At 37.8% G+C, this 27,613-nt stretch overlaps 4 protein-coding genes across 4 annotated transcripts in view; all 4 read right to left on the reverse strand.

The window, feature by feature from the left end:
• Positions 1-27,302, reverse strand: LOC124633767. Its single transcript, XM_047169098.1, has 11 exons — positions 27,169-27,302; positions 20,468-20,653; positions 7,356-7,496; positions 6,739-6,880; positions 6,288-6,488; positions 5,564-5,732; positions 3,304-3,514; positions 2,696-2,869; positions 2,109-2,274; positions 1,754-1,869; positions 1-1,646 (listed from the first exon to the last, which is right to left on the reverse strand). The coding sequence occupies exons 2-11, from the start codon at positions 20,588-20,590 to the stop codon at positions 1,137-1,139; spliced, it is 1,953 nt and encodes a 650-aa protein (XP_047025054.1). The 5' UTR covers positions 20,591-20,653; positions 27,169-27,302; the 3' UTR covers positions 1-1,136.
• LOC124633769 (cilia- and flagella-associated protein 157-like) lies at positions 21,350-23,218 on the reverse strand. The gene has a single exon (XM_047169100.1). The coding sequence runs from the start codon at positions 23,216-23,218 to the stop codon at positions 21,350-21,352; it is 1,869 nt and encodes a 622-aa protein (XP_047025056.1).
• On the reverse strand, positions 23,733-26,556 carry LOC124633768 (cilia- and flagella-associated protein 157-like). Its single transcript, XM_047169099.1, has one exon. It carries the CDS (start codon positions 26,554-26,556, stop codon positions 24,652-24,654), a length of 1,905 nt encoding a protein of 634 aa, XP_047025055.1. The 3' UTR covers positions 23,733-24,651.
• The window catches only part of LOC124634111, a 58,331-nt gene continuing 57,763 nt past the window's right edge, over positions 27,046-27,613 (reverse strand). Inside the window, exons 9-10 of the mRNA XM_047169532.1 lie at positions 27,169-27,308; positions 27,046-27,057 (exon numbers count right to left, since the gene is read on the reverse strand). Of these exons, the coding sequence (XP_047025488.1) occupies positions 27,046-27,057; positions 27,169-27,308 (152 nt within the window). The remainder of the gene's footprint in view (positions 27,058-27,168; positions 27,309-27,613) is intronic.

Raw genomic sequence — 27,613 nt, forward strand, 5'->3', positions numbered from 1 at the left:
CACAAATAAAACATTAAAACAAACATGAGGACTCACGTACCTAAATATACAATAATATTAAAAACAATACGATAATGTACTTATTGCTAGTTTCCTTTAATAAATAAATGCAATTAATAACTTACGAAATGCATAAATAAGCCTTATTTACGATTGCTCATTATTTTTCTTCATAACTTAAAAAAAACTTTTGTCAAAAAAAGAGCCAAGTACCTACAAAAAAAATCTTTGACATAAAATGACTAGAATTTTAAGAGATCGAAAAATACAGTCGATATTTTTGATAATTATTGCACTGCCCGAAGTCAGTCTTCTAATAAATATTAAAATTATATTTTGACTGAAATTGAAGATATTAACTACACTTTGGCAGCGGGGGCACAGCGATGTACTAATAAGTTATTAATAAAAACTAAATAATATTTATATTCGCGAACAATCAGAAAATGCAATGGTATTATACAATGTGTGTAACATTTATTTACTTTTAATGTAGAAAAAGAAATAGCTGTCTCTATAATTTAATGAAAAGTGTTGTATTTGTATTCGATTTTTGAAATACGAGTTCAGCATAATAAAGATTTTACTGTCAGAATTACCATTTTAGAGCTTATTTATTCGGAACTTTTCTGTTGTTTTACTATTTCTTTTTGTACGTTTAAAGTTTTATTTAATATTACTTTATATTAGTGACGGTCAAGTGAATTCTACAACTCTACTAACGATTAGTTTTGATTATAAAATTCTATGACTAAATGTGTGACTACCTTACATTGGTGATAAATGGTATATGACATTGAAAAATATGTTTTGATGATATGAGAGCTAATATGTCGGATTTATTCACAGATTGGTCCTTACATTCAACTAATGGGAAATGGGAATATTTTGTAATAAAATTAAAGGATTTATTACCCCTTAATTATAAAGAAAAACACGACTAAAATCAGCTCATTATTTGGTAACTTTTATTTTTGCCAGCATTCAGAAAGATTATCTGAAAACTTCAATTGCTGATAGACAAGCAAAAAAGATGATTAATTATATTTCTTTATAATAAAGGGGTACACAAAAAGTATTTCTATCTACCAGGTTCAACATCAAGAACGTAGTCTCCGAAACTGTATCATAAAATCCTAAGTCCTAACATTGTATTTATCAACAATCCTATTGCTATCCGGTGAATCGTCAGCAAATTTTATTTCGTTTGACGAGTCCGAATTTTCATCGGCAAACCTTATGTCAGCAAAATCGTTTCTTTTTAGCGTATCCGCATCTTTTTCTTTGGCTTCGTTAACTCTTTTCAAAGTCGAAGTGTCGAAGTCACTTCTACTCTCTTTTCTGTGAACTCTGACTGGCGATCGCGTTAGTGTCAGATCCTTCATTTGTATCGTCACGGGACTTTCGGCTTTCTTCTTCTTGTTTCTCTTAGACATTTTGGGCGAGTTTTGCAAATCACTGATGCTGAAGTTTAGGGGGTGTATTATGTTGCCTTTCTCGATGACTTTGCGGAAAGATTTGATGGACTCGTTGGACCTGTTCATGCGGTTGTCTGGGTTCCTCTTGAGAGTGCTGGAAGATGGTCGGTCTTCGGGTGACTCGGTGTTGCTGCCGGGGTCTGGGTGAAGTTCTTTCGGAAGAATCTCCTGCGAAATAATATTTTTATAAGAAACCAAATATTACTATATAAAGAGACTTAACTTCAGTAAATAAAGAAAATGAGAAAGCGACAAAGTTGAAAAGGTTGACTTACCTCATAAATTGGCACCTTGTTTTCATCAATTTCCTTTAGAATGTCGCCTTCTTCAAGCGGTGGTATCCAAACCAGGAACGCTGGATCCATTCCCAAGTACGAGCCAGGAACTGAACCTGTGACAAATGACAATTCAGTTTCTTTTTAATTAATTTTCTAGGTAAAAGGTAGATTTTGGAAACCCCTGTATGTTGCAGGTAGGAGCAAATTATAGAAGTAAATAATAACACTGCCGTGCCCCTAGATAAGAAACTTAAAATAATATGTCAATTTTTATGACAAAAAAAAAAAGAAAAACAGAATTCTTGGCCAACAATTTTATTTCCAGATTTCACATGGTTATTGAAAACCTTACCAGCATTATTGACTTCGTAATCATAGTAGTCTATTTCCATCTCCGGGTGTGAGGTAAGGCTGAGGTCAGACCGCAGCAGGCGACGGTTGCAAGACTCCTTCGTGTGCTTCGGATTATCTCTGATGCGGGCTGCCGACACGCCGCTTAGCGCTGGTGAGTACCAACCCTAAGGGGAAGAACAAAAGATATATAATATTAAAGGAAAACTAAAAAATTAAATAAAACAAAAGCTGAAAGAAGATGGAGAACGGAACAGTTTATGAAAATTCGCAATTATGATATCAGCCGTTGTTATTGAGAAACTTTTATAGTCATCTAGGTGTCCTGAGAGAGAACAGTTGAATTGAGAACCTCCTCAAATTAGAAGTTGGTTAGAAAAGTTTTTGGTTGTAATGAATCAAATAATGGATCACATTTCTGGTTACAAGGATAACATCAAATTGGCGATACTCTTCCAAGATTTATCTTAAAACTTGGAACTATTGGAACCATTTTGAAATTCAACTAAATTCAACAGTCCATAATTTTCACCAAAGAACAAAGTTTAGGCAAGTCAAGAAGATTATTTACTCCACACTACCACTCACGTTAGTCAGTGTGGCTGCAGACGTTGAAGAAGAAGCTCTGCTCACACTGCGATCCTTGTCCCACATGCTGTCCCTGTCCTTCTCGCTGCAGCTGTCCCTTTCACTCACGCTGCTCACGCTGGTGCTCATTTCTACTGCCAGCGAGTCCGTCGTTGATTGGGGTGGTGATGTTATCTGAATAAATGGAGAAAGTTATAAGCAATGTAGTTAGTTGTTCATCATCATCATCACCAGCATTTTTATCGTCCCACTGCTGAGCATTAGTCTCCTCTCATATAGAGAAGGATGGAGGGTTAATTTAATCACACGCCAGCTCAATGCACCCTGGTTTCCACAATGTTCAAAATAATAATGGCATTCGGAGCTATTATCAGCCACGGCAGTTATTTTTTCTTTTTAGGAGATTATCCAGCCGCGTAGGACATTACATTACACTAGCACTTGTGGCAACAAAGGTGCAATCCGACAAAACTCGAGAGAGATCTCAAGCACTAGCAATAGATTATAAGCAATACATTATAAGTTAGTGACAGAGATTTGACTTTAGAAGATTCATTTAGCCTCACAAGGAAACTGTACTACGTAACTGGCGAGAGTAAATAACATACCTGTGGCACCGTAGTCACATTAGTCACAGATACGGTATGTGATCTCCTCAGAGGCGAAGGCGTGTGAATGACATTCCCAGTCACAGGAGCACTGCTAGACGACACTGTTTCTGGAGTGACAGTAGCTTGACTCGCGACGCTGTCTGCGCTTGCAACGCTCGTGGTGTCGTTAGCGTCTGCTTCGATATCTGTTGTTGGGTCTTCTTCGTCCCTGAAGATAAGATAAGTACGTTCAATGGTATGAAGTTGGCTGGCACACACTTCAAAGAAAGAACTATTATATAGATTGTCTACTTATGCTTAGGAGTTTTTCTTTTTTAACCCCCGACGCAAAAACGACGGGGTGTTATAAGTTTGACATGTCTGTGTGTGTGTGTGTGTGTGTGTGTGTGTGTATGTGGCATCGTAGCTCCCAAACGGATGATCCGATTGTAATGCGGTTTTTTTTGTTTAAAAGGTATGTCAGTCGGGAGTGTTCTTAGCTATGTTTGGTGGAAATCGGTTCAGGTCTTCAAGGTCATCAGCTCGTTTGCTAGATGTGATAGGAATGTTACACGATCAGTTTACTTGCAAGTATATGTGGGATCTGAAATTTGAGACACTAATGTCTTTTGGAACCACTGAGCTGGTCTGCTGTTAGGGCACGAAGGTAGGAGACGTAACCCTGAACTGCCTTTTAGTAAACCCATCGAGTTTGGGCTCGTTGAATTTGTCTTGACAAGTTCTCTTCATGTTTCTGATTGACGAGAACCTGATGCTGGAAATGGGATGTGGCGGATGAAACCCTGAAATGCCGGAATGAAACGGATAAACCGATTTATATTTTTGCTGAAAATCTAGAATGTCCAAATGTTTCTCAATCTGTGCAATTCTCCCAGATCCAGTTTGTCATGAGGATTGTTAAACAGCTTCCTTTGGCCGAGATCGCATATAGCGACCCCATCTTAAGATAAAATAAATTAAATGAAAGAAGGAAAAATTAAGGAGCTCCTTTAAAAAGCATGAAATAAAATTAAATTATAAATTTAAAAAAACCCCCGACCCAAAAAAGTACGCAATAATTATGACAAAAGGTTAAAAACGCTAAACCCTATAAAAAGCAAAAAATAACTTTTAACACTACGTAAACTAAATTTTGACGTGTCGGGGGACCGCTTTTTACCTTCATAAATACTTACATAAATCAAATGATACCTACCTAATTACAACATTCGTTAAAAAAAAAAACACGTATCTAAAGTAATGAATTAGAGCGGTCCCCCGACACGAAAAAATTTTGTTTACGTAGTGTTAAAAGTTATTTTTTGCTTTTTATAGGGTTTAGCGTTTTTAACCTTTTGTCATAATTATTGCGTACTTTTTTGGGTCGGGGGTTTTTTTAAATTTATAATTTAATTTTATTACTAGCTTCTACCCACGATTTCGTCAGTGTTAAATTATGATTTTGTGCAAAAACGAATACCTACCAAAGAAAAAATAAAGCTTATAAAATTCATAGACATCAATAGATTCGTGACTGTCACGTCATTACAATCGTCATCGTCATCACCCTATCATCATTATTGCTTCTCGTCATTGTTCACCAAATCATCAAATTCATAAAATTATCAACTATTCTTATCCTCCATTGTACTCGACTGTACCATCATTTAGTTAAACCCGTAGGTACCAATACGTGCTCAAACAATAGAGTCATAGTTAACGGTGTACTCTCGCGAAGTCAAGTGTTTGTTAATTAATTATTTCTTTCGTCCCACTCCACTGAAGGGTCTCTTTGAAAATTTCAAGTGGCCTCTAATTAAAGGTTAAGGATATGCTAAAGTAATTTTGTGTCGACCGATATTTATAACTTTCCTTTCTTTTGCTTTTTTTGTGAACTTTGTACGCGGAAGGTATATAAATATTTAAGGGTAATTTATTGAAAGTCAAAAGCTGGGCTTTATGCTATCGGATCTTAAATAGCGTAGCAATTATTATGTAACTAAGTTCTAAAGGAATTTGAAAAAGAATAGGCGGATGGGTGTCATTATTACAACTATATGAGAGTTCTGCCGCAAAAGAATCCTAGTGGAACAAGTTAAATTTTTTGTACGATTAATTTAATAAATCTGTTTTCATTTTTTCCTTTTAATAACTTGCGGCGGATTCTTTATCGTAGCTATCCGTTGGTTTGTAATTAAAAATTGAATTTTGACACTAGTTCCATACATAGAATATATAGGTTTTGGACATCTGCAGTTAAAAGATCCAATAAACTAACCTCTGCTCCACATGTTCAGAGTTCCTATCGGAGTCTCTCAGCCTCGTGTGCCTGGTCTTCCCTGAGGGTAGCAGCCTGCGGAGTGACACGCCACCGCCTACCACCTCGGAGAGAAGCGTGCTGCGGGAACCTGATGCTGCACCCCCCAGTTCTAAGGAGGCTGAACATGCTGTGAAAGATGATGGGAATTTGAGGACATTGTGTGGTAATCTAGAGGTCAAATAATTAATATTCTCTTCTTTTGTTTGCTGTTCTACATGATCTGTGCATGCTCCTATTGTATCAATACCACCACTTCTTCTTCCCAGCAAAAACACATAGGAAGTGGTGAAGGGCGGGCGTTTTGGGGGCTGTCTTTTGTAGATTTGACGTTCAAAAAGTGCTGATTTTCAGCCTACTTTGAATAAATGACTTTTTGATTTGATTTTGATTTTGATTTTAATACGTAAAACTGTTAAACTACGTTTTTTTTTAAAAAAGAAGTATGGAGTTTCTTGACAGTCCTTTTCCATAGGAATTGTCAACAAGAGGGGATTTGGAATGGGCATCAAGAATCAACGTTATTTATATTGCGTCTTCATAAGTGCTTGTTAAGACTTTAACGAAATAAATGAACTTTGAATTTTATGTTGCCATATTTGTACTTCAAGCCCACAATTTGAATGACAAGTGTTATGTATGTTGTGTGTAATATTCTTAAAAAGATCTGGCTTCTCCTACTCACCATCACTATCAGTAAGCGAGTCTTTATCCGCAGCTCTTTGGTACGCCCTCGTCCGGTGCGCTGAATGCAGCGCTAGACACAACGCGGCCAGCGCTGCAGCGGCTGCGAGTGCCACGGCCACTTCACGCGCACCACCACCCGAGCGCCACCAGAGGCCGCCACTCATTGAAGCCCAAGCTGCTGACGCGTTGCGGATTGGTTCTGTGTAACAAGCTTTTATAATATAACGGTTCGCAAAATAATCATGGCTGAAAAAACTTCCAAATCGTAAACAAACGTTTTTTATAAAGCTAAATTGACTGGTTGGAAGAACATCAAAGTGCTGTCCAAGATCGTAAAGAGCAGAAAAGCCTTTGCAAGCCCTGTCTCTGATGAAGGGCAACATGGATAACAGGGATGTAATTATAAAGCTTCGTGCGTCACTGTCAGCAAAGTCTATAAGATATCTCACCCATCTGGGTAGCATGAGCCAGGAACCCGCCGGCGCAGCGATCACTCGTGTCATCAGACCGAAGTTCTACCAGGATGTGGCGCCCGCCAGCTATCTCTATGACGCCGCTGCCGTCTGTTGTGGACTCCACATCTCCGGCAGTCTAGAACAGGCAACGAATATTAAAGTTCAAGCATCTTTAAGACTCCTTGAAGCACCTTTTGTAATGCAACCATCGTCACTGTTAGAACCATGTACTATGGTGTCTTTAAATCAGCCATGTCCCGTGATTGCAGGGTGGCACCCACGCACCCTTGTTAATCCATATAAATAAATCGCCGAAGATTTTCATTAAGGCTCAATTTAAAGTGCCCTTTGATATAAATTATATTTATACTGCAAGTGCATTACGCTGGTCATTGATAGTGGAGAGAAATTTCACAAAAATGTCACATTAATAATGAGTTGTTGAGTTTCCGATAAATAAATATTTTCGAAATACATTAAACATATACTTTGATATTTTCAATATTGAGTCGAATAACTCACATAAGTATTATTCATATATGGTTAGTACCTAAGTAGCATACAAAACAGACAAAACTGTAAGGAACAATGGCTATAAAACCTCAACTTACCACAGCAGTACTATCAGGACCATCCCAGGAGGCCAGGAGGGGCGAGCCCAGTGAGTCTCCATCTCTGGCCCGAAGTGACTGACCAGCACACGGTAGTCGCACTGCCTCCATACGTAGCCTCACTACCAGACCTTCTTCAGCCTAGAACAAAGAAAAAAATATGAAAATTAAAAATGGTAACTTGTACCTAGTGACTATTTTTTTTATGTTTAGACTGAACTGTTATAAGAAGCCCGTGGTTTCACCCGCGTTCTGAGGGAACTACTTCCTGCTACCGGTTAAGAATATTATGTTAGGTAATATATTATAATGTAAAATATATGGGTAGGTACTGATGACATAAGCGAGGAAAAGTAAAAAAACACATCCTAACTTCTATATCCCTCACATCCAAACTGTAACGTTTGTAATGTCTTTTTGATTAATTAGTTAATTACCAAGTACATTACCAATGGCTAGGTATTATTCTGACCAGCACTGATTGTAGTCGAAGTAAAATACAATACGATTGAACATCAATTTCTATTAATAAACAATAACTTTTAATTGAAATCAAACTAGAACTGATCAATTTGAACGGAATCGTTTTAGTAAATCTATTACGTATAAACGGTTGTAGAGAAATGAAATTTTCAGTAGTTTTGACAGTTGGTTTGAGCAGGGCCAAGGCCTGCCGGGGCTGTGGGTTGTTCGAAAGAGATACCGCGGCCCTGGTACATAAAAGGCCTATGACGGAACACAACGGTTTTTAGTCAGTAAGAGTCTGACACTCCCTCACCGCTGCTAACCCACAGCGGGAGGGGTCATTTGATGATTTTTGACGTCGGAAAAAAAAAACCCTTAAGCTCAAAAACTACTACATGGTTTGATTTGAAAAATTATTGTATGTAGATTCCGTTTTAAATTATCTATTTTTATCGAGGCAGGTTAAATGACCGTACTTTTGTATGGGTATGTGACATAGTAGCCAAGATATTCGAGTGAAGTCGAGGGCGGAACTTAATGCTTAATAAAACATCTTAGTAAGTTAATTCTGTCTACCCACACTCCACAGCAAAAAATATGAATTTTAATAAAGTCAGTGTAACATAGTGTACATAACATGTACACTATTACTCAAAAAAAACATAATTAAAAAAAACAACACACAAAACAAAAAGATTGTTAACTTAATAAGAAATCTATACATATAATAAATCTGTAAAAAAACTGTGTCTGTACATTGAATATATTAAAAAAATAGTAATTGGGTGGGGTTTAGAAACAGTAATGGAGCACAAATCCAAAAAAAAAATTCTGTCTGTATGTCTGTATGTCTGTATGTCTGTATGTCTGTATGTCTGTATGTCTGTTTGTTTGTACACGCTAATCTTCCGAACTACTGAACGGATTTCAATGATTTTTTCTTTGTTGTATCAGTATTAGGCCTGGTCAACATATAGGCTATAATTTATCTTCGAAACTTGAAGACCTGATGCAGAACTCCAACAGACCAATAAAACTATAAGAGATACAAATATGGTGCCGTGGCAAAAATTGTTTCATTTGATGAGCATTTTCAGCTGAGATAATAAATTTTAAGATCTGGAACACCTGATGTGGAACCCCAAGAGCCCAGCTTCTCTGTACCATATACAGGTATGCCGTTTTAGCAAAAGTTGTTCAATTTGATATGCACTTTCTATTGACTTATACAAATTGAAGATCTAAAACACCTGATGTGGAACTCCAGGGGCCCAGCTAGACTATGGCATATAGAGGTATGACGTTTTAGCAAAAGTTGTTCAATCTGATAAGCACTCTCTATTGACGTATAAACATCAAAGATCTGGAACACCTGATGTGGAACTTCAAGAGCAATACTACACTAGAAATGTATAGAAATGAATGTTATGAAATAGGTATCAAAAAAAGAAATTAGTCCGTTTTTTAGATAACCCTAAAATAATGGACACGTATTTTTCTTTTCTCTCTCTCACAAACAAATAATAACGAAGATACAACACGCTTGAATTGCGTGTTAAGTCACTGCTTAGTACAAATTTTACATACCTAGACGTGGCGTCACGAGCCCCCACTCTCCGACTTTGTTGCGTTATATCTCATTATTATTTTGTATGTCTCTTCCAGACCTCGGGACTACAGAGTTCCGAATTTTGGGAGGCAAACGTGGGGCCGAAGCCAACACGCTGAAGCCCTTTTGAGACAACTTTAATGAAATGGTGACACAAAACCGACGATTATCCCTTTATACACTATAGAAATGAACCCAAGGACAATCCCCGGTGGACATCGTTAAAGAAAAGACAATCCCCGGTTCTGTGCTAAACTATTGCTAACTATGGAGGAAAACTACTTGGGCTATTGTGATGGGATGTTAGTGAATGACAATGTATTAGGTACCTACATATAAAAATGGCAGGTGGAGAGTCGCCACCTCACTTACTGGGCCCCCGGGAACCAGTCACTGAATAGCAACAAGAGGGCAACAGGGACATGAGCGGCTGAAGGGTGAGGATACCTCGGCGGACTTTAAACGCAGATTACGTGCTCCCTGTGCTTACCATGAGGCACCTACCCTCCGAGCAGGGCTACTAATCCTGCTCCTGCGACTCCACTCTGGACGGCCAAGCCAAGCCAGACGCGTGAGACCTACCCCCGTCATGGTTCACTCCGACCGGCCGGAGATGGGGGACAGTATACTCTCCCTGGAGAACTCAGTATATATAGCCCCGCGGGGTCGCTACTCCCCGTCATCAGCCTCAGATGTCCTGCGGTGCCTATATCTCATTATTATTGTCGTTATTATCTCAAGAGCCTTTGTCCCAATTATGTTAGGGTCGACTTCCAGTCACGATGCAACTGAGTACCAGCGTTTTACAAGGAGCGACTGCCTATCTGACCTCCACAACCCGGTTAACCGCTCAACCCAACACCCCTTGGTAAGACTTACTGGCTTCTGACTACCCATAACGACTGCCAAGAATGTTCAATGACAGCCGGAACCTACAGTTTAAAATCCCCTCCAAATAACGGTCATTGGTATCCAAAATATACGTAGAAAGTACATACGAACTTAGAAAAGCATTGGCAGGCACTTGCAAGACCTGGAATCAAAGACGCACGTTCATACTTGAGAGATTGGTTCTCTACCCACTAAACCACCACGACTTCCACTAAGTCACCACGACATTGTCATCTATTTAATCTTTTTTTACGTAATAATACGTGTAATATTTTTGCCACACACAACTTAAATGCGGACTAATTAGAATCACTACTTTTATCCCTATGGTCACGTCTATTGCGGTTCAGTTCTCAGCGTTTTGTTTAGTCTGCTGTGCTTTTGCCGTTAAAGTACAAAAATTAAATATATGGAACGTTTCTAATGGTTATGCGTATTCCGTTGTTTTCAAGTCAACGGGCCCTTAAAATTCAATATGAGACTATTCAGATCTTCGATTTTGCTGACCCCGTAGTCGCTGGCATAAGGGACAGGATCCGCGTACGAAGTCGCGGGCAGAAGCTAGTAAAAAAATAAAATAAATAAAAGAACAAATCAACGGACAACCGCATTATTTTATATATACGGAGTAACCGGTACCTCGGCGCGCGGCCCGAAGGCGCTAGCGCCGCGGCGACCATGCGACAGTCCGCAGCCAAACCTCTCAAGGCACGGGCGCTGTCGCTTTGGCAGGTTTTGTTATTTTGCTACCGCCAATTGCTATTTTTAATTGACCAAATATAACATTTGAGTATTTTCTTTTGAGACTGGATTGCTTCTTCTTAAATTAAAAGTTGTTCTAATAAGTAATAAGTGTCTGTGATTCCCAAAGTTGGGTAAGTTATGCACAATTTCATACAAACATTTCTAACGGCTGTATCTACCTATTTTTTAAGTATATTATCTTGTGTTAATTTTAACGTACAAGTCCGTCTGAATATTGTAGCTTATTTCTATCCTGTGTTTAGCTGTGTGTGTTAAAGCTTGCCTTCCTTCCACTATTTTTTTAGCATATTTATTGTAACCGCCTCTGCTAGCGAATATGTACCTACATTTTTTTGTTTAGCTTCACGCCTAGAAATCTTTCCGCCTTTATAAGCCCTAATTTGCCAATCTAGTTCTTGCCATGCATACCTAGCGTTTCCCGTGCACACCTTATACCGGCAGCTTACTGATGTGGCTTTTGTTCCTAGGAATTACGTCACGGTTTAACTGACTGAACCGTGTATTGGATCTGTCGTCTACATCGCCTGTGTGGAGTGGCCGAGCTGACCGGGACTACGCCTGGAGGACGGGAACTCGCCAGGGAAGTGTGGAAGGCTAGACAAGTGCGCAACGACCTAGGCCGAACCTTGAATTAGTTTTTTTTTAATATACCTGCATTTATTTTTAAAAATTCTAAACCTAGTTTTATTTCTTTTCTTGTACACGTTCTATATACGTGACATCAGAATGCGTCAGGCATTTCTCATATTATCACCTATATACATACAAGGCTATATAAGTTTATATGTTTACTGAGAAAATAATAAAAAGGTTAACAAGTTACCACAAAAAGCTTCAATAACTATTTTTATCCATAAATTTTCCGTGAAAACGCTACATCCAAAAACAAGCTAAGCCGTACAAAATCAAAACTTTTCATTGAAAGGATTGGCGATCTGAACTTGGTCTAACTTTCTGACTTCTCTTCGAACTGCGCACAATTTAATTTTCTAAAACTGTTGTTTCAAAACATCTACTGACATAAAGTTGAGACAACAATTAATTAATTTACTGAAAGATTTCATTTAACCTGAAAATAGTGTTACAATGTTCTCTTTGTGGTGATTCTGTTGTCTATCTTTTGAAAGTACACAAACAAAAATGTAATAAACAATGTTAGTACTGAATATTTTTCAAATGAATCTATTAAGGGGGTATACTAGTGATATCTTTCCTATCAACTATTTTCATAGCCATACTGTTGTAATTGTTTTATCTTCTAACGCAAGAAATAAATTTTAAAAAAATCTACTTTCATTATTTTACCCACCATTATTATACGTATCAATAACGTTGTTTAACGCAAAAACAACACGCTGTACTGGTATGTACCTTAACCATAACTACTTCGTTGTTTATTTTTGCCTTTACATCATATTTCAAGAGTTCAGTACAAATATGCAGCAAATTGAAAACAGCGTTGAAACAACAAAATATCTAAGCAATCTTATTTTCACAAGTGATTCAGAAACCACTTCGCTCACTTCACAGACTGATTTTTCAAAGGAATTATGTTCTTGACACTTCTACAGGCTTTGTTTAACATTGAATAGTTTCTTTCACTTATAAACTTGCCTAAAATCTTTGCTAAGAATTTAGCTTTTAGAGAAAATTTTGGAGTGTTATATAAATAGTGAAAGTTGTTTGTGAAATTCTTAAGGCTCTTTTGAAGAGCTTGGTTTAATGTGTCTTAAGATTTTATACCTAAGTATTTTAGTTTATGAGTAGGGCATGCAATATCGGTAAAATAAAAATTACCGGTAAAAATTCGGTAAATAAAATATTTTTACCGGTAAACCGGTAAAACGGTAATTTTTGTATTTTTTTAAATGTGATATTATATCAATAAGTATAATATATAATATCAATAATGTGACGTGGGACGTAACAAAAAAACATGTCAGTACCATCCGTACGCAATGTCGCCGACAAAGTGCAAGAGAAACGGCTGCGATGGTTCGGCCATGTAAAAAGAAGACCACCTGAATACATCGCCAATGTTGTGTACTCAATCTCAATAGGTATACCCGGTCAAAGGCGCAGAGGCAGGCCGAAACGGTGGTGGTTGAGTGTCGTAATGAATGACATGAAAATCTACGAACTCGAAGAGGAAGATGTCCTGGATAGATTGAAGTGAAAGAAGAAGATACGGAAAGCGGACCCCGTCACAAGACGGGATAAACGCTAAGAATTACCGTGAAAAAAAAAAACATTTTTTTCATTGAAGTGAAAGCCCTTTTTTATGGTAAATCGTAGGCATTTTATGGACCAGGGTCGCGGTAACTGTTTCGAACAATCCCGCAGCCCCGGCAGGCCTTGACCCTGCGCGTAGAACAACTCGGGCCTCCGACACGGGTCTGTTGTCTGTGCAGACGGAGGAACGATGAGCCACCCGAACTCACCGTCCGCAGACCGACGCCGACGGTGGCCGGGAGTCGTCTCTCGACACTCGGCGCCCGTGGTGTCTTCCTGGTCCACTACAGCGGCTGTGACGAGAGGTGCGAACTCACAGGCGCTCCATCGTCTCCTTCTCGAGCATGAGTGCTTCGCAGAAGGAGGCGACGCCTTCCGATTCCCTCTCGCTCCGGACCATGGCTTGAACCAGGGTCGGACGCGAGAGGTCGCCGCTGCCTATTGGCTCGACGACGACACGGCGGTACCCTTCTCAGGCAGTGCACACCTAGACTGTGTGCTCCACCGTGTCCTCAGAGCTGTCCGCATAGTAGTTAAGTAAAAGCCCTTGCTCAATAAGGTCATATAGTAGGTAAAATAAGCATAAGCTACATTTTTACCTAAAAGGAGCTGACAGCTATTAGGAAATTCGTGGCATGCAAAAGTCGTGGTGGCCTAGTGGGTAAAGGACCAACCTGGTCCCTGGGTTCGATCCCAGGTCAGGCAAGTACCAATGCAACTTTTCTAAGTTTGTATGTACTTTCTAAGTATATCTTCGCACCTTCGTGCACTTGGAGAGGCCTATGTCCAGCAGTGGACTGCGATAGGCTGATGATGATGATGATGAAGTATATCTTAGACATCATTGGCTGTGTTTCGGATGGCACGTTAAACTGTAGGTTCCGGCTGTCATTGAACATCCTTGGCAGTCGTTACGGGTGGTCAGAAGCCAGTAAGTCTGACACCAGTCTAGCCAGGGGTATCGGGTTGCCCGGGTAACTGGGTTGAGGAGGTCAGATAGGCAGTCGCTTCTTGTAAAGCATTGGTACTCAGCTGAATCCGGTTAGACTGGAAGCCGACCCCAACATGATTGGGAAAAAGCTCGGAGGATGAGCTATTAGGAAATTCAGAATAACCGAATGAATCAAATTTGTTTAGATAATATAAATTAAGATGAGAATGAAGATTTGTATCTAACCTAGAGTAGTTGTTAAGTTGTAGCTAAGGAGCCACATAAGCTGTAGTTAAGGAGCCACATAAGTTTACTTTCCTAAAAAACAGCAACTTTAACACTCTTACAATATGTAATGTATGCAATATTACATTATGTTCAGGCTACATAATGAAGATTTTAAATGAAGACGTTAAATGAACAAATTGCTATATATTATCACAAAAACGTAAAAACCAGTAAATTACCGGTTACATATTATTTTTACCGGTAAATTAATAAACCGGCCAAGTGCGAGTCGGACTCGCGCACCGAGGGTTCCGTACAAATCCTGGTTAGATAAAAAGTGAGTCTCGCGCCAACCGTTCAGTTTAGAACAATCATAGTTATGGTAATTTCGTGAGAGTCAAAATAGCTAATATTTTTTATTTTATAATATAACTAAAATAGTAGGCCAGTACCTTGTAAAAGTTATTTTATTAAAGTTATTTATATACAACATTTTATAGTCATCATTCAGAAATCTGATTGAAAATAACTAATTATGTCTTAAAGGTCATTGGGCATATCTGACCCGCTTTGTAAAAAGTGGCGGACATGAATCAAAGTAGTTTTAAATCGTGGAGAATGGTATGACGTTTCTTTGAATGTCCAGGATCGTTTGAAAAATATAATAGACAAGCAGTTTCAGAGGATTTTACAGGTTGCAATGCTAGTTTTTATTGTTAAAGACTTTTCATAAAGAAAGGATCTGGAAACCCTGAGTAATCGAGGGCAACTCTTGAATATTGTAGTCACGCATCGAGTCAAAACCAGACATGTGAGTGTATTTTTGAGGGTACTTGTAAACAGTGAAGGTTTGGAGCTGATTTGATTATGGAGACTACAGAGAGTCGAGGGAACTCCTGAACGGTATGTTGCAACTACCACGTGTTTGGGCTTATTTTATTCGTATTGGCGAAGACTTTCCACATAGATAGGTTTAACTGCCATTGTGGGATCGATAGCAAAGATCAGATATAGTTATGGGAACTCCTTTACAATTTATAACGTAACCTTGTGTTGGAGCTTATTTTATTTTAGGTGATGAGAATTCACTACTAATGGGATCTATTATTTTTTTAAACATGCATAGAGTTCTCTCGACTTTCTCACGTCTCCATCATCAGGTAAGCTCTAAACTTTCACTGTTTGATAGTATCACCAGACATACATCTGAGAATCAAGTTTTAATCCTATGCATGCCTACAATTTTTTATAGTTGCCCTCGATTTCTCAGGATTTCCATCATCAGATCCTGACCTGATGACAATGGAAATAAACGGCGAGTATACTCTTTCACTACAAAGAAATGATTTCTCAAATCCGTCAAATTTGGTCGTTTAAATTCCCCATTGAAATGAGGAAAATATTTGATGTTTACACCTGATTTTCTCTAGATTCTCACGGTTCACATAGATGCGACTAATGCCATAGTAAATCAGAGCCTTTATCATTATACTGTGCTATATTTCGTTCGTATCCGCCGTGGGTATGGTTTTCATACTAAGGTGCCCAATGACCTTTGAATGATTTAAAATTTTTCATAGTTTAGTGGCAATTATATTTAAGAAGTGTTTGATATGAATTTCAACTTTAATATCTCTACGCGTTCATGTAAAAAAGGGTAGTTAGTAAGTTTATAATTATTAAAAAAATATTTTATGTCGTGTAAGCAAAAATAATATTTTAATATTTTATGTAACTTCAAATTAATCATTTTCGCAATTTTTCCTTTATCTGTACTATATAACGCTGCTTCGTGGCGAATTTCAAGATTCTGAGTTCACGGGAAGTACCTTGTAGGTTTTGATTCCCTAGCGTGTGACAGAAATTCGTCTAAGGTGTCGGTATAACTGCTGTATCTTTTGATCGCGTTAACTTAGAAGTTTGTTTTTTTCACTGCCTAAAGGGACAATAGACTTAGGTATTTGGTATAAATTTCAATTTGATACCTTTATTCGTTCGTGAGAAATAAGGTAGTAAGTTTCATTTTATTAAAATATATTTTTTTATGTTATATAACTAAAAAAATGAGATTTTCGTAATTTTTCCTATATTTGCATTATATGACAATACTTCATGCCAAATTTCAAGACTCTGAGTTTACGGGAAGTACCCTGTAGGTTTTGATTCCTTTGCGAGTGTCGAGAATTTGTTGAAAATATCGACATAATCGGTTGTATCTTTTGATTGGCTTGGCTTAGAAGCTTGATATTTTCACAGCTTAAAGGGACAACAGACCTGAGCATTTCATGTGAATTTCATCTTGATACGTCCACGCGTTCTTGAGATAAAGGGTCTTGACAGACAGACAGACAGACAGACAGACAGACAGACAGACAGACAGACGGACAACAAAGTGATCCTATAAGGGTTCCGTTTTTTCCTTTTGAGGTACGGAACCCTAAAAATCGCGAAAATGGGCGGTTTTACCGGTAAAACCGAAACCGGTAAACCGGTATTGCATGCCCTATTTATGAGTATAAAAAACCGGCCAAGTGCGAGTCGGACTCGTGCACGAAGGGTTCCGTAAATTACAGTTAAATCAACCTATCTCAAAAACTATAAGAGATACTTTGATCAAACCAAAAATCGTTGAAAGAGTTAATTAGCATGCATCACCTCTATTTTTTTTAGAATTTTATACCCCGTAGTTATAAAAATAGAGGGGGGGGGACATACTTTTTACGACTTTGAGAGCTGATATCTCAAAAACCGTTCACTTTAAGAAAAATGTTTTTTAGAAAACTTTATATCATTTTAAAAGACCTTTCCATTGATACCCCACACGGGTATGTACATCGAAAAAAAAAATTTCATCCCTCAGTTACATGTATGGGGGGCCCCACCCCCAATTCTTTTTTTTACTATTTAGTGTCATATTTTTGTAGCGGTTCATACAACACATATTCCCATCAAATTTCATCACTGTAGTACTTATAGTTTCCGAGTAAATCGGCTGTGACAGACGGACAGACGGACAGACGGACATGACGAAACTATAAGGGTTCCGTTTTTGCCATTTTGGCTACGGAACCCTAAAAATCATTCAATTTACTGTTGAAAATCATGCAATACCTACTTCATAACTTCAGACGAACAATACTTACGTACTTCATGATGACATAAATGGAGTATTTTTTACTTAGTGTATTTCCTTTGTATTTACCTACCTATATGTTAGTTTTTTTCCTATCTTCCACTTGACTAGATATTATAGATATCTGCTATCAAAATCTATAATGAAGTTTCATCCCCCGCCAATTAATTACGCCCCCCAATAACAACGGTTAACTTTTAGAGAGGTTGACAGCAAATTTAGTTAAACGGGCACATTGTGAGTTAATTGCCAGTTGCCAGTAACTTGGTGTCCCGTAAACTGTATCCGGGACAATATTAGTTTGTTAAACCGTCGGATATCGGCCCTACTTCACAATGGAAGTTTTAATGACTTGACGGCGATACTAATTTAACGGTGCTGCGTTTACATTTAGGATAGTCGATTGGGCTAGTTATAGCTGGAGTTGTGATTAAAGTACTGTTATTAATTCTAGAAATAAAAATGACATAAATTAAAAGGCAGCGAAGTTATGATTCATTCTATTCTATTCTTTATTGCACACTTAACAATACATAATAAAAAAAAAAAAGACAGTTTATGTACAATGGCGAGCTTAACCCAGAATTGGGTTCTCTTACAGCCAACCTTAAAGCCATGGAGAGATTTGATAGTGGTAGGGTAGATTAAAAAGTGCACAACAAACATTGAAAACTAAACAAAAATATCAAATAACAATATACTAAACATATATATGTAGTAAAACTACACAATACATAAACATAATACATATAATATATATATACATACGAATATAAATATCATTCATGTCGATAAATAGTATTCCTTTACTCGTCGCTTGAATGCACCCAACGATGGGCTTTCGCGTATCGAATGTGGAAGGGAATTCCACAGTCTCACAGCACGAACAGTGAACGATCCATCATAGCGGCTCGTAGTGTGGGAAGGGACACGAAGAAGGAGAGATGAGGAAGTGCGACAAGGTTTGCCTCTCGGAACAAGAAACTCAAAACGTTCCCGAAGATATCTTGGTGAGCGAGGATTGTAGAGAAGAGAGAAAAGAAAAGAAAGAATGTGAGCATCTCGACGCCGCCGAATAGGCAACCACTTCAACCGACTTCGAAATTCCGACACGTGGTCGTACTTCCTGAGCCCGAAAATGAAGCGGATGCACAGATTCTGCAGACGTTCGAGCTTATCTAGAAGTTCCTCAGTCGCATCAAGGAAACAGACATCAGCATAATCTAAAAGTGGGAGAAGAAGCGACTGAGCGAGAGTAATTTTTGTTGAAAAAGGCAGGAACTTTTGGAGCCGTTTGAGAGACTGAAACGTGCAAAATACTCTCCTGCTTACTTCCGCAATGTGTTTACCCCAAGACAAGTGACTGTCCATTAGCACACCCAGGTTTTTGACGTGCGAAGAGTAAGTTATAGTAACATTATCGTACAAGAGCGGCGGAGGAGATTGTAACCTATTTAGAAAATATCTGCCACCAACAATGATAGCTTGAGATTTAGAAGGGTTGACTAAAAGTCCAAAGCTCTTAGCCCACTGACTTATGTTGTCAAGATCATTATTGATGGCATCAATCGTCCTAGGAAGCTCCTCAAGGTTACAATGTTGATAAAGCTGCAAATCGTCTGCATAGAGATGGTAATGTGAAGTAAGTGACTTTGTGATGGCGTTAATAAAAACGGAGAAAAGTAGAGGAGAGAGAACGCCGCCTTGAGCCGCCTTTCATTTGATTTTTGATTGGTTTTGATACCTTATTCCAAACGGTCTGGCTGGATAATTCAGCCTCAGCATTGCATTATTTTATAGCAAATGAGAATAAGTAATTTTAAAGCAGACCCCACAATATTTTAAAATAAAATGTCTGCATATTCCTACACAAAATACATACACAACTATGTGTACCCAAGCGAGTAATATATCTTAAACGAACGTGTCAAGTCCAGCGGCGAAACCAAACACTCCCTTACGTCCACATACTTACGGACGGACATCATAATATACTGTCGACCACGAGAAAATGAACCTTATGGCTTTTGACGCTTAAGACATTTAATTTATTTACTCTAAGTAAACTAATACCATTATTATTTTAATAGGACTTAACTCTAATGTCAATAAGGTTCATTTTGGAATGAATTGATCTATAGTGAGGTGGTAGGTGACAGCTTCCAATAAGTTTATATATCCCACGTAACCATAGGTGGTGACCATACTGCTTCCTGGGACTATTTTAGGAAAGTGTTTTGGGACGTCCCGAATGACCTTTACGTTTTGTTTCTGTTAGGATCTGGTCCAAGTTCTAACGCAGTTAATTTTTATTTATTCAGTTATTTTGAAAAAAAAATTACGTGATGTAAAGTAGCGTAATGGAAGTTGACATTGTTATTTCATGATGATCAAAATTAATCTCACCAGCAATATGGCAGACTGTACTTATGTTGTGTATCACCCTATTTATCAAAACATTTAAGTAACTTGTAAAATTCGTGTTATCTACCTGGACCAGATAATATCTGATGCAGGCAACAAAGTGCTACTTCAGTATTAGATAAGAGATAATTTCGGTATTCCGATACACACCAGCAGACAGAAACATCTAGCTGACATATTCTACCTATGTATCACGTAGTTCCTAAATCATTCAGAATTTAAGAAGAACATTCAGAATCAGATTAGTATTCGCTATCTTTTGTATTCGTAGTAAAAGAGTATAAGTCCGCAAAAGTACTTGAATATTACGACCAACAAGTTTTACGCAGACAATAAGTCTAGCAAAACGCTGCTAATATTATCTACCTTAGTAAACACTGATAGTAAACAAATTGATGAATCAAATACTACTAAAACTCCAATTTTAAACTAACCTGAAGCAACCAGAACGATCTCGCCGGGCAGGCCCTGGCGGACCCTGCTAGCAGCCTCGCCGCAGGTGCCAGGTGCAACACGCAGCCACAGCGGCACCTAGCTCCGACCTCAGCCACCACCATGGTGGAGTCTCCTGCCCAGGGTCGCGCTGCACACTCGCAGGCTGCCAGCTCTACTGCTTGACCCTGGAAGGAGGAACTTGGTTATATGTGCTGTCAACTTTGCTTGGTGAAAGAAGGGGGCTATAGTGTCCAAAATTGGATGCTAGAATTAGAGAGAGATTAGACAGATTTCTATTTACGAGATTCTAGACTTAAAGAGGAGACAGATAATGTAATTAACAGATGTGAACATAGAAGAAACGGCTATTACGATTTTGCATTCATCGGCTAAGATTTAGATGATGAAATACCCAATATGTAAAAATGGATGACAATCGATGAATTTAAATAGCAGCATCTAAATCAGTAGCTAAAGATAATACAGGGAGAGTGTGATTTTAAATAAAATAGACAAATTCGTGTAGAAGCATAACTGTATTTAATAAACATTCAAATCACATTCATCAAAATAAACTAAACACATTACACTCACTACAGTAAAATAAATAGTACAATATGCGCATCCATAAAATTCGTCGATCCTTGAAAGTATTAACCATTAACCCGTCCATGAGTAAATAAAAATAGTAATTGAATAAATACGCAATATAATATAATATTTGTATTCATAAGATACTGCTCGAAACTACACTCAAAATAAACTCACAGTACAAATTACCGGTACTTTACAAAACGTATTTTACTAATGCGCTATCGTCCACATACCACTGAACACGATACTTAAAAAAAAAAACTTATTGAAACTCCGAAATAAATTCCTCATTCCGCACTCTCTTCTTTCGTTTTCTTTTCCTCGTCATCTTCACCACCCTGATCCGCACCTGTATCCTGCTCACCTCCAGCAGTATCTTTCACAGGTTCTGTTTCCTCATCTCCTGGTTCTGCTCCTTCCTTAACCTTACTATCATCAGCAGCTCCTTCCTCGTCTTCCTCAGCTAAGGCTGGCTGAGAAGTATCCCCCGTTTTATGATCCATTTTCATCATAGACATGTGAGATGCCAAATCAGCCATCAAAGATTTCTGCATCTCAACCTTACTGATAGCCAGCATCTTTTCCAAGTCATTCATATCTTCTAAAGTTTCTTCGGCCTCTACTTCACTTTCGCTGCCACTTTCATGTAATGACGTCACAGTGAATGATGGCAAGCTTTCTTTAGGTGTTGGCACTTGGTCATCGTCTGGGGGCACAAGCTCAACACTGGGAATTGTCTTCAAGCTTCCGAAAGAGGATGATGAAGATATTGAGCCCGCTATGGAGCTACGTTTGTCTTCAAACGATTCTAAAGATGATTGCGCACCAATGGCACCAGCGCTGACAAATGATCTTCTGGGACCAGGAGCTTTCTGGGACGGCTTGACTTCAAATCCAAGATCTCCCTTATCATAAATTTTACTAAGGGAGACAAGCGACTCCATAGATTCAGCTCGTGCAGCATCACGATATTGGTTTATGACGGCAAGTATCCTCTTTAGTACTACTTGCCTATCTATTATTTCACGAGAGGGATCTAAACTCGACCAGTTGTCCAACTTTAGCGATGCTTGGACGGCAAATGCTGATTCCTTTAATATCTTCTTATACTTTTCACGCTCCCTTAATAATTTTGCTGTTTCTACCACGGATTTATTTTGTTCGCCAAGGCTTGCATGCAGATTCTGCTCAAGTATTCGGACTTGTAGTAAGAGACTTTCATTGTCTTTAGTCAATCGTTGCACTCGCATTTGTAGTTTTTCATTATCAAACTGCTTCTTGTCGTATATAGCTTTTTGTTTCTTCACATCTTGGAACGCTGATGTCAATTGATCAATTACTTTGAGTTGGATAATGCTCTTGTTGATTGCTTTATCTCTTTGTTCTTCAGCCACTTCTTTAGCGCACCGAGATGCCCTTTCATCCTCTCGGAATTTCTCATTTTGCTCGGCGACTTTTGCCTGTGTCATTAGTAAACTATCTAATTGATTATTTAAAGCAATATTTTCTCTGATTACTCTATGCGTAGAGGCAGCAATTCGCATTTCACTAGCATCTTGGAATTCTTGTGCTAGTTGCAGAAGTCTCTCTTCCATTTCTCTCTTTAATTTATCTTTTCCTATTACAAACTTCTTTTCAGCGTCATATAACATTCGTTTGTATTTCATTTCTTGATCTTCAAAGGATTGCTCTTGTTTTTCAAACTTCTTCATCAAATCATCCCTGATAGCCCTGAACTCCTCGAGCGTATTGAGCTTCCCAGCCAACAGTTTATTTTCTGAAGTTAGTTGATCTTTCATGGTAGTAAAGTTCTTTTCCAATTCAGTGACAGTCTGTTTGAATTGTGTTGTTTCTATTTCCCTTAATTCCTCTAAACCTCTGACTTTTTCTTTGAGCTCAGTGTTTTCTTCATTTTTAACATTGAGAGTTTTCTTCAAGTATGCGATGATATCGGCTCTATCTTCGTCAAGCTTATCGTATGCCTTTTGCAATTCCTCATTACGGATTTCATATTCATCGACGGCTTGCCTGAGACGAGCTAATTTTCGATTACAATCCGCTAACTGTAGATCATAGAATGCTCGTTCAACTTCGGAAAATACGCCTTTAGGAGCTTCTTCATCTTTTCCTTTCTTCTTATCCTTTTTAGGTGCCATGTTTGCGGAATATATTAATAGCAATTAACAAAAAAAATATTAATAAACATTCTGTAGCGAGATAATTCTACAAACAAAAGTGTTTGTCATCCTTGACATTAGAGCTGTCACTATAAATTATTATTTTCTTTGCTTGTAGGAATAAGGTTTAGTTGGTTACAATATGTCTACCTCATTTTTCAAATACACTGGACACAAGTTATTTCGATTTCACAGTGAAAGGCAGGTTATAAATGATAGAGAAGTTTCGTATAGTAGGATTATTTTATTGAATTATTTGAAATAATTTTAGAATAATACGATTATTTCCTAGCTGACCTCAAATAAAATAGATAGTGACAGGAACTAGAAGTCCCAGTCTATAAATTCCCAAATATTGGTTGCAAAGGTTCACTTATAAATGAAATGAAACAACACATTTATTAACTATATACTTTATTAATACACATGCGATATACACACATACTGTGCGTACAATAAAGAAAATCAAGATATTCCACTAAATTAATATATTTTCTTAAATTTGGTGTAAATCATAATTATTAAAATATCATTATTTCAGCCTAATTGAAGATGTACTATTCGCTTCAATCGACGTTAATATATATATTCTAAAAACAGACAGCTATGTATACATTCATCAAATATACTCAGAAAGATACTCAGTATTCGTACGAATACTAGAAGGATAACACTTACACACACAAACACTAGACACACAAGAAACTAAAAGACCCGCAGCCGTTACCAAGCACGCATGCGGAACCAGTCATTCAGGAGTCTCAAACCAGACAAGAACCAACAAGCACAGAGCAATAATCGAACAATAGAACTCTGAAGAGGAAGAAGAATAATTAGAATAGCTAAAACAACATAAACCATAACATATTTCATTTATAGTAGAATAAATAAAACTTATATATGCATACACAATAAGTATATCTATAGAATTAATCATATTTAAACTAATAGAAAAACTGTGATACTTACATAAACGACAGTCGAGAAGGTTAAGCCTACCAACCGTATGTTAGATCAATAACATAGCAAAGCCTTGATAGTGATATAGTAGGCTGGAGTTTCATCAAAGATAAGATAACCAACGCAGCTAGGGACGCAAGTCATAAGTGAACAATAAATAATGAAATTAATGGCATACATAAAGTAGCCAGCGAAATGGGTAGGTAACACACATTGTACATATTTTAAACTAACTAAGATTAACGATGGTTAGGCTCACAGGGAACGTAAATCGAATTTTCTCTTTTATGCGAGAAATCGATATGCACGCACGTCAGATAAAAAAAAATATAAAATAAAAGAAAAATAAAATTTAATGCAAAATGGCATTATAAAAAAAAAGTAAAATAAAATAAACATATCAAAAAATAAAAAATATAACACCCAAATAATGATGAGGTTCCTTTTGCTTACTAATGGGACTCTGAGACCTTGTCGGCTGATACTCCACTGAGATCTTCCTCTTTTCCGTCATCGCCAGCGTCATCATCGTTATCAAAATCATCATCATCAACAACATCAATTTCAACATCCCCATCATCAACATCTAAGTCTTCTTCCATTAGTACTTCCATTTCAATTTCCTGTACTTTAGTATCTACATCTGGTTTTTCCTCCATAACCAGACTATGTCTCATTTGTGCCATGGACTTCGTTTCTTTGTCCTTCATTACCTCCGAACGCTCTGGGATTACTTGGGAGAGCGCTAAATCTTTCATCAAAGATTTCTGCATCTCAACTTTACTTGCTGCCAATTTCTTTTCAATATCATCCTCTGGCACTTCTTCCTGTTCTTCCTCTACAGCTATTTCTTCCGATTGATAAGAAGATGCCACAAAAGATTCTATACTTTCATTTATAACCACTTCCTTTTGCGAATTCAGAGGTAACACTTTAATACTAGGCACGGTATCGATGCTGCCTCCCAGAGTAGAGCGGGACTCTGACTCCAATGGTGGTCTCGCATCTTCAGCCGGAATGGTGCCGTTTTTCATAGAAATAATTGCACTGGGAACAGATGACACTACAGGGGCCTTTTTCTTCGTTGGCTTAGGAACAAAACCCAGATCACCTTCTTCATATATTTTACTAAATGAACCTATTGTGCCCACGGAGTCTGATTGTTCAAGTTCACGGAACTGTGATACAATTTCCAACAAATGTGAAAGCAAAACGTGCCTATCCATAACTTCTGTTGACTCTTCAGTTGATGCCCATTTGTCCAATTTTAGAGCCGCTTGGATAGCGATTGCTGCTTCTTTAAGGATTTTTTTCAATTTATCACGTTCTTTGGACATTTTTGCCGCTTCAACTACTGCTTTATTTTGATCACTTACGCGAGCATGTAAGTTTTGTTCCAGTACACGCACTTGAAAGCCAAGATTGACATTTTCTTTAGTCAATCGTTCAATTTTTCCTTGCAGTACTTCGAAGTTATAAGTTTTTCTTTCAAATAAGGCTTTTTCTTTCTTCATTGATTCAAATGCTTTAGTTAGCTGATCAATTACTTTTAGTTGTACAACACTCTTGTTAATAGCTTTATCTCGCTCCTCTTCAGCCAACTCTTTAGACACTTGTGCCTTTCGCATTACCTCTTTAAAAGATTCATTTTGTGTTGACAGTCTAACTTGAGAGTTTAAAATATTTTCCAATTCATTGTTAATAGCTATGTTTTCCCTAATCACTCTATGTGTAGAAGCAGCGACCCTTAATTCTGTTGCATCTTGGAAATCTTGAGCAAGTTGTAATAGTCTGGCTTCCATTTCTTTCTTTAAGTTATCTTTACCAATGATAAATTTCTTTTCAGATTCGTATATAAGGCGTTTGTATTTCATTTCTTGGTCTTGAAATTCTTGTTCTTGGTTTTCAAACTTCCTCATTAAATCGTCTCTTATAGCTCTAAACTCTTCTAAAGTATTCAGTTTACCTGCCAATAACTTATTCTCCGACGTAAGCTGTTCTTTCATAAAAATAAAGTCTTTTTCTAATTGTTGTGTGGTTTCGTTGAACCGTTCATTTTCAATTTGTCTGATCTCCTCCAAACCTTTAACTTTTTCTTTCAGCTCGATATTTTCCTCACTTTTCACAGTAAGTGTTCGTTTCAGGTAAGCGATGATATCAGCCCTGTCTTCGTCCAACTTTGCATAGGCTTTTTGTAGTTCTTCGATGCGTGCCTCATACTCTTCCACAGCGGATCTAAGCCTAGCTACCTTGCGGTTGCAATCGGCTAGCTGGAGTTCCATAAATGTTCTCTCCACTTCAGTAAATACTCCACCTTTCTCGTCATTTTTGTTTCCTTTATCTTTTTTAGGTGCCATATTTTTAAAAATATTACTTAGCAAATGAAATAATTATAAAAAAAACGATGTGACGTGGATGTGACGTGAATTGTGAAAAATGAATAACATAGTTGCTATGAAATACGTAACCAAGCAACCAATAACAGAAACTTAGCAACCAAACTCGCTATACAAAAAATAACACAGTACTGAATACAAGGCTTTTGGGATCATTTAATGAGAAAATTATTTAGTTGTATTTAAAAAATGATGTTGAATAATTATGGCTGTTGCAATGGTAATGATTACGTTTATTGATATATTCTATTACTCAGTTGACTTTTGGACGTACTTACATGGTACAGTCATGTCCAGCAGTGGACTGCGATAGGCTGATGATGATGATGATGATGACATGGTATGAATGTATTGATCGAATATATGATGTGGTCAATGGCAGATAGGTAGGGATAGACATGCGTCAATCGTTATAGAGATATGGAAATAAATGGGGCTGCTTCCCAGGCTCTACTTCACTAACTATACATAAAAAATACTATCACTATATATATTTTAACTGAAAAACTGAGGTAAAACCAAGAGTGTTAGATTAGAAGTGGTTCCTTGTCAAAACTATCCACGAAGACTTACCTCACATAGCTTCGCGCCATAAGCAGGGGGCGGGGAATCACAAAAGCGGTGCCTGCTTCGCGTGCGAGTAGAACAGTGCGCGGGCGCCGGACACGCCGACCACGCCGACCACGCCCCCCAGCCGCCCGCGCCGCCATCTGCTGAGGGAAGAAAATTACTATCATTAGAACTGTGTAAACAGGATTAATTACTTAGGGTTTTCAACCAAGTATTTCAGGATTCGACATAAATACTTAAATGTTTAGATGTAAAAATCTTATATATTAAATACATAAAAACGTCAGATATTAACGAAGCATCAAAAGGTTCCGTTTCTTTGCGGGTGTACTTTCAGAAACACCGGACTTTTCCTATGTCATTGGGCAGAAATAATATTTGTGTAATGTAATTAACCCACAAGCCGAGGGTTACTTCTTCACATGTACACCTATCATTTCACCTACAC

This window comes from Helicoverpa zea, chromosome 10 (assembly GCF_022581195.2).
Source record: "Helicoverpa zea isolate HzStark_Cry1AcR chromosome 10, ilHelZeax1.1, whole genome shotgun sequence".
In the NCBI taxonomy this organism is placed as follows: Eukaryota; Metazoa; Arthropoda; class Insecta; order Lepidoptera; family Noctuidae; genus Helicoverpa; species Helicoverpa zea.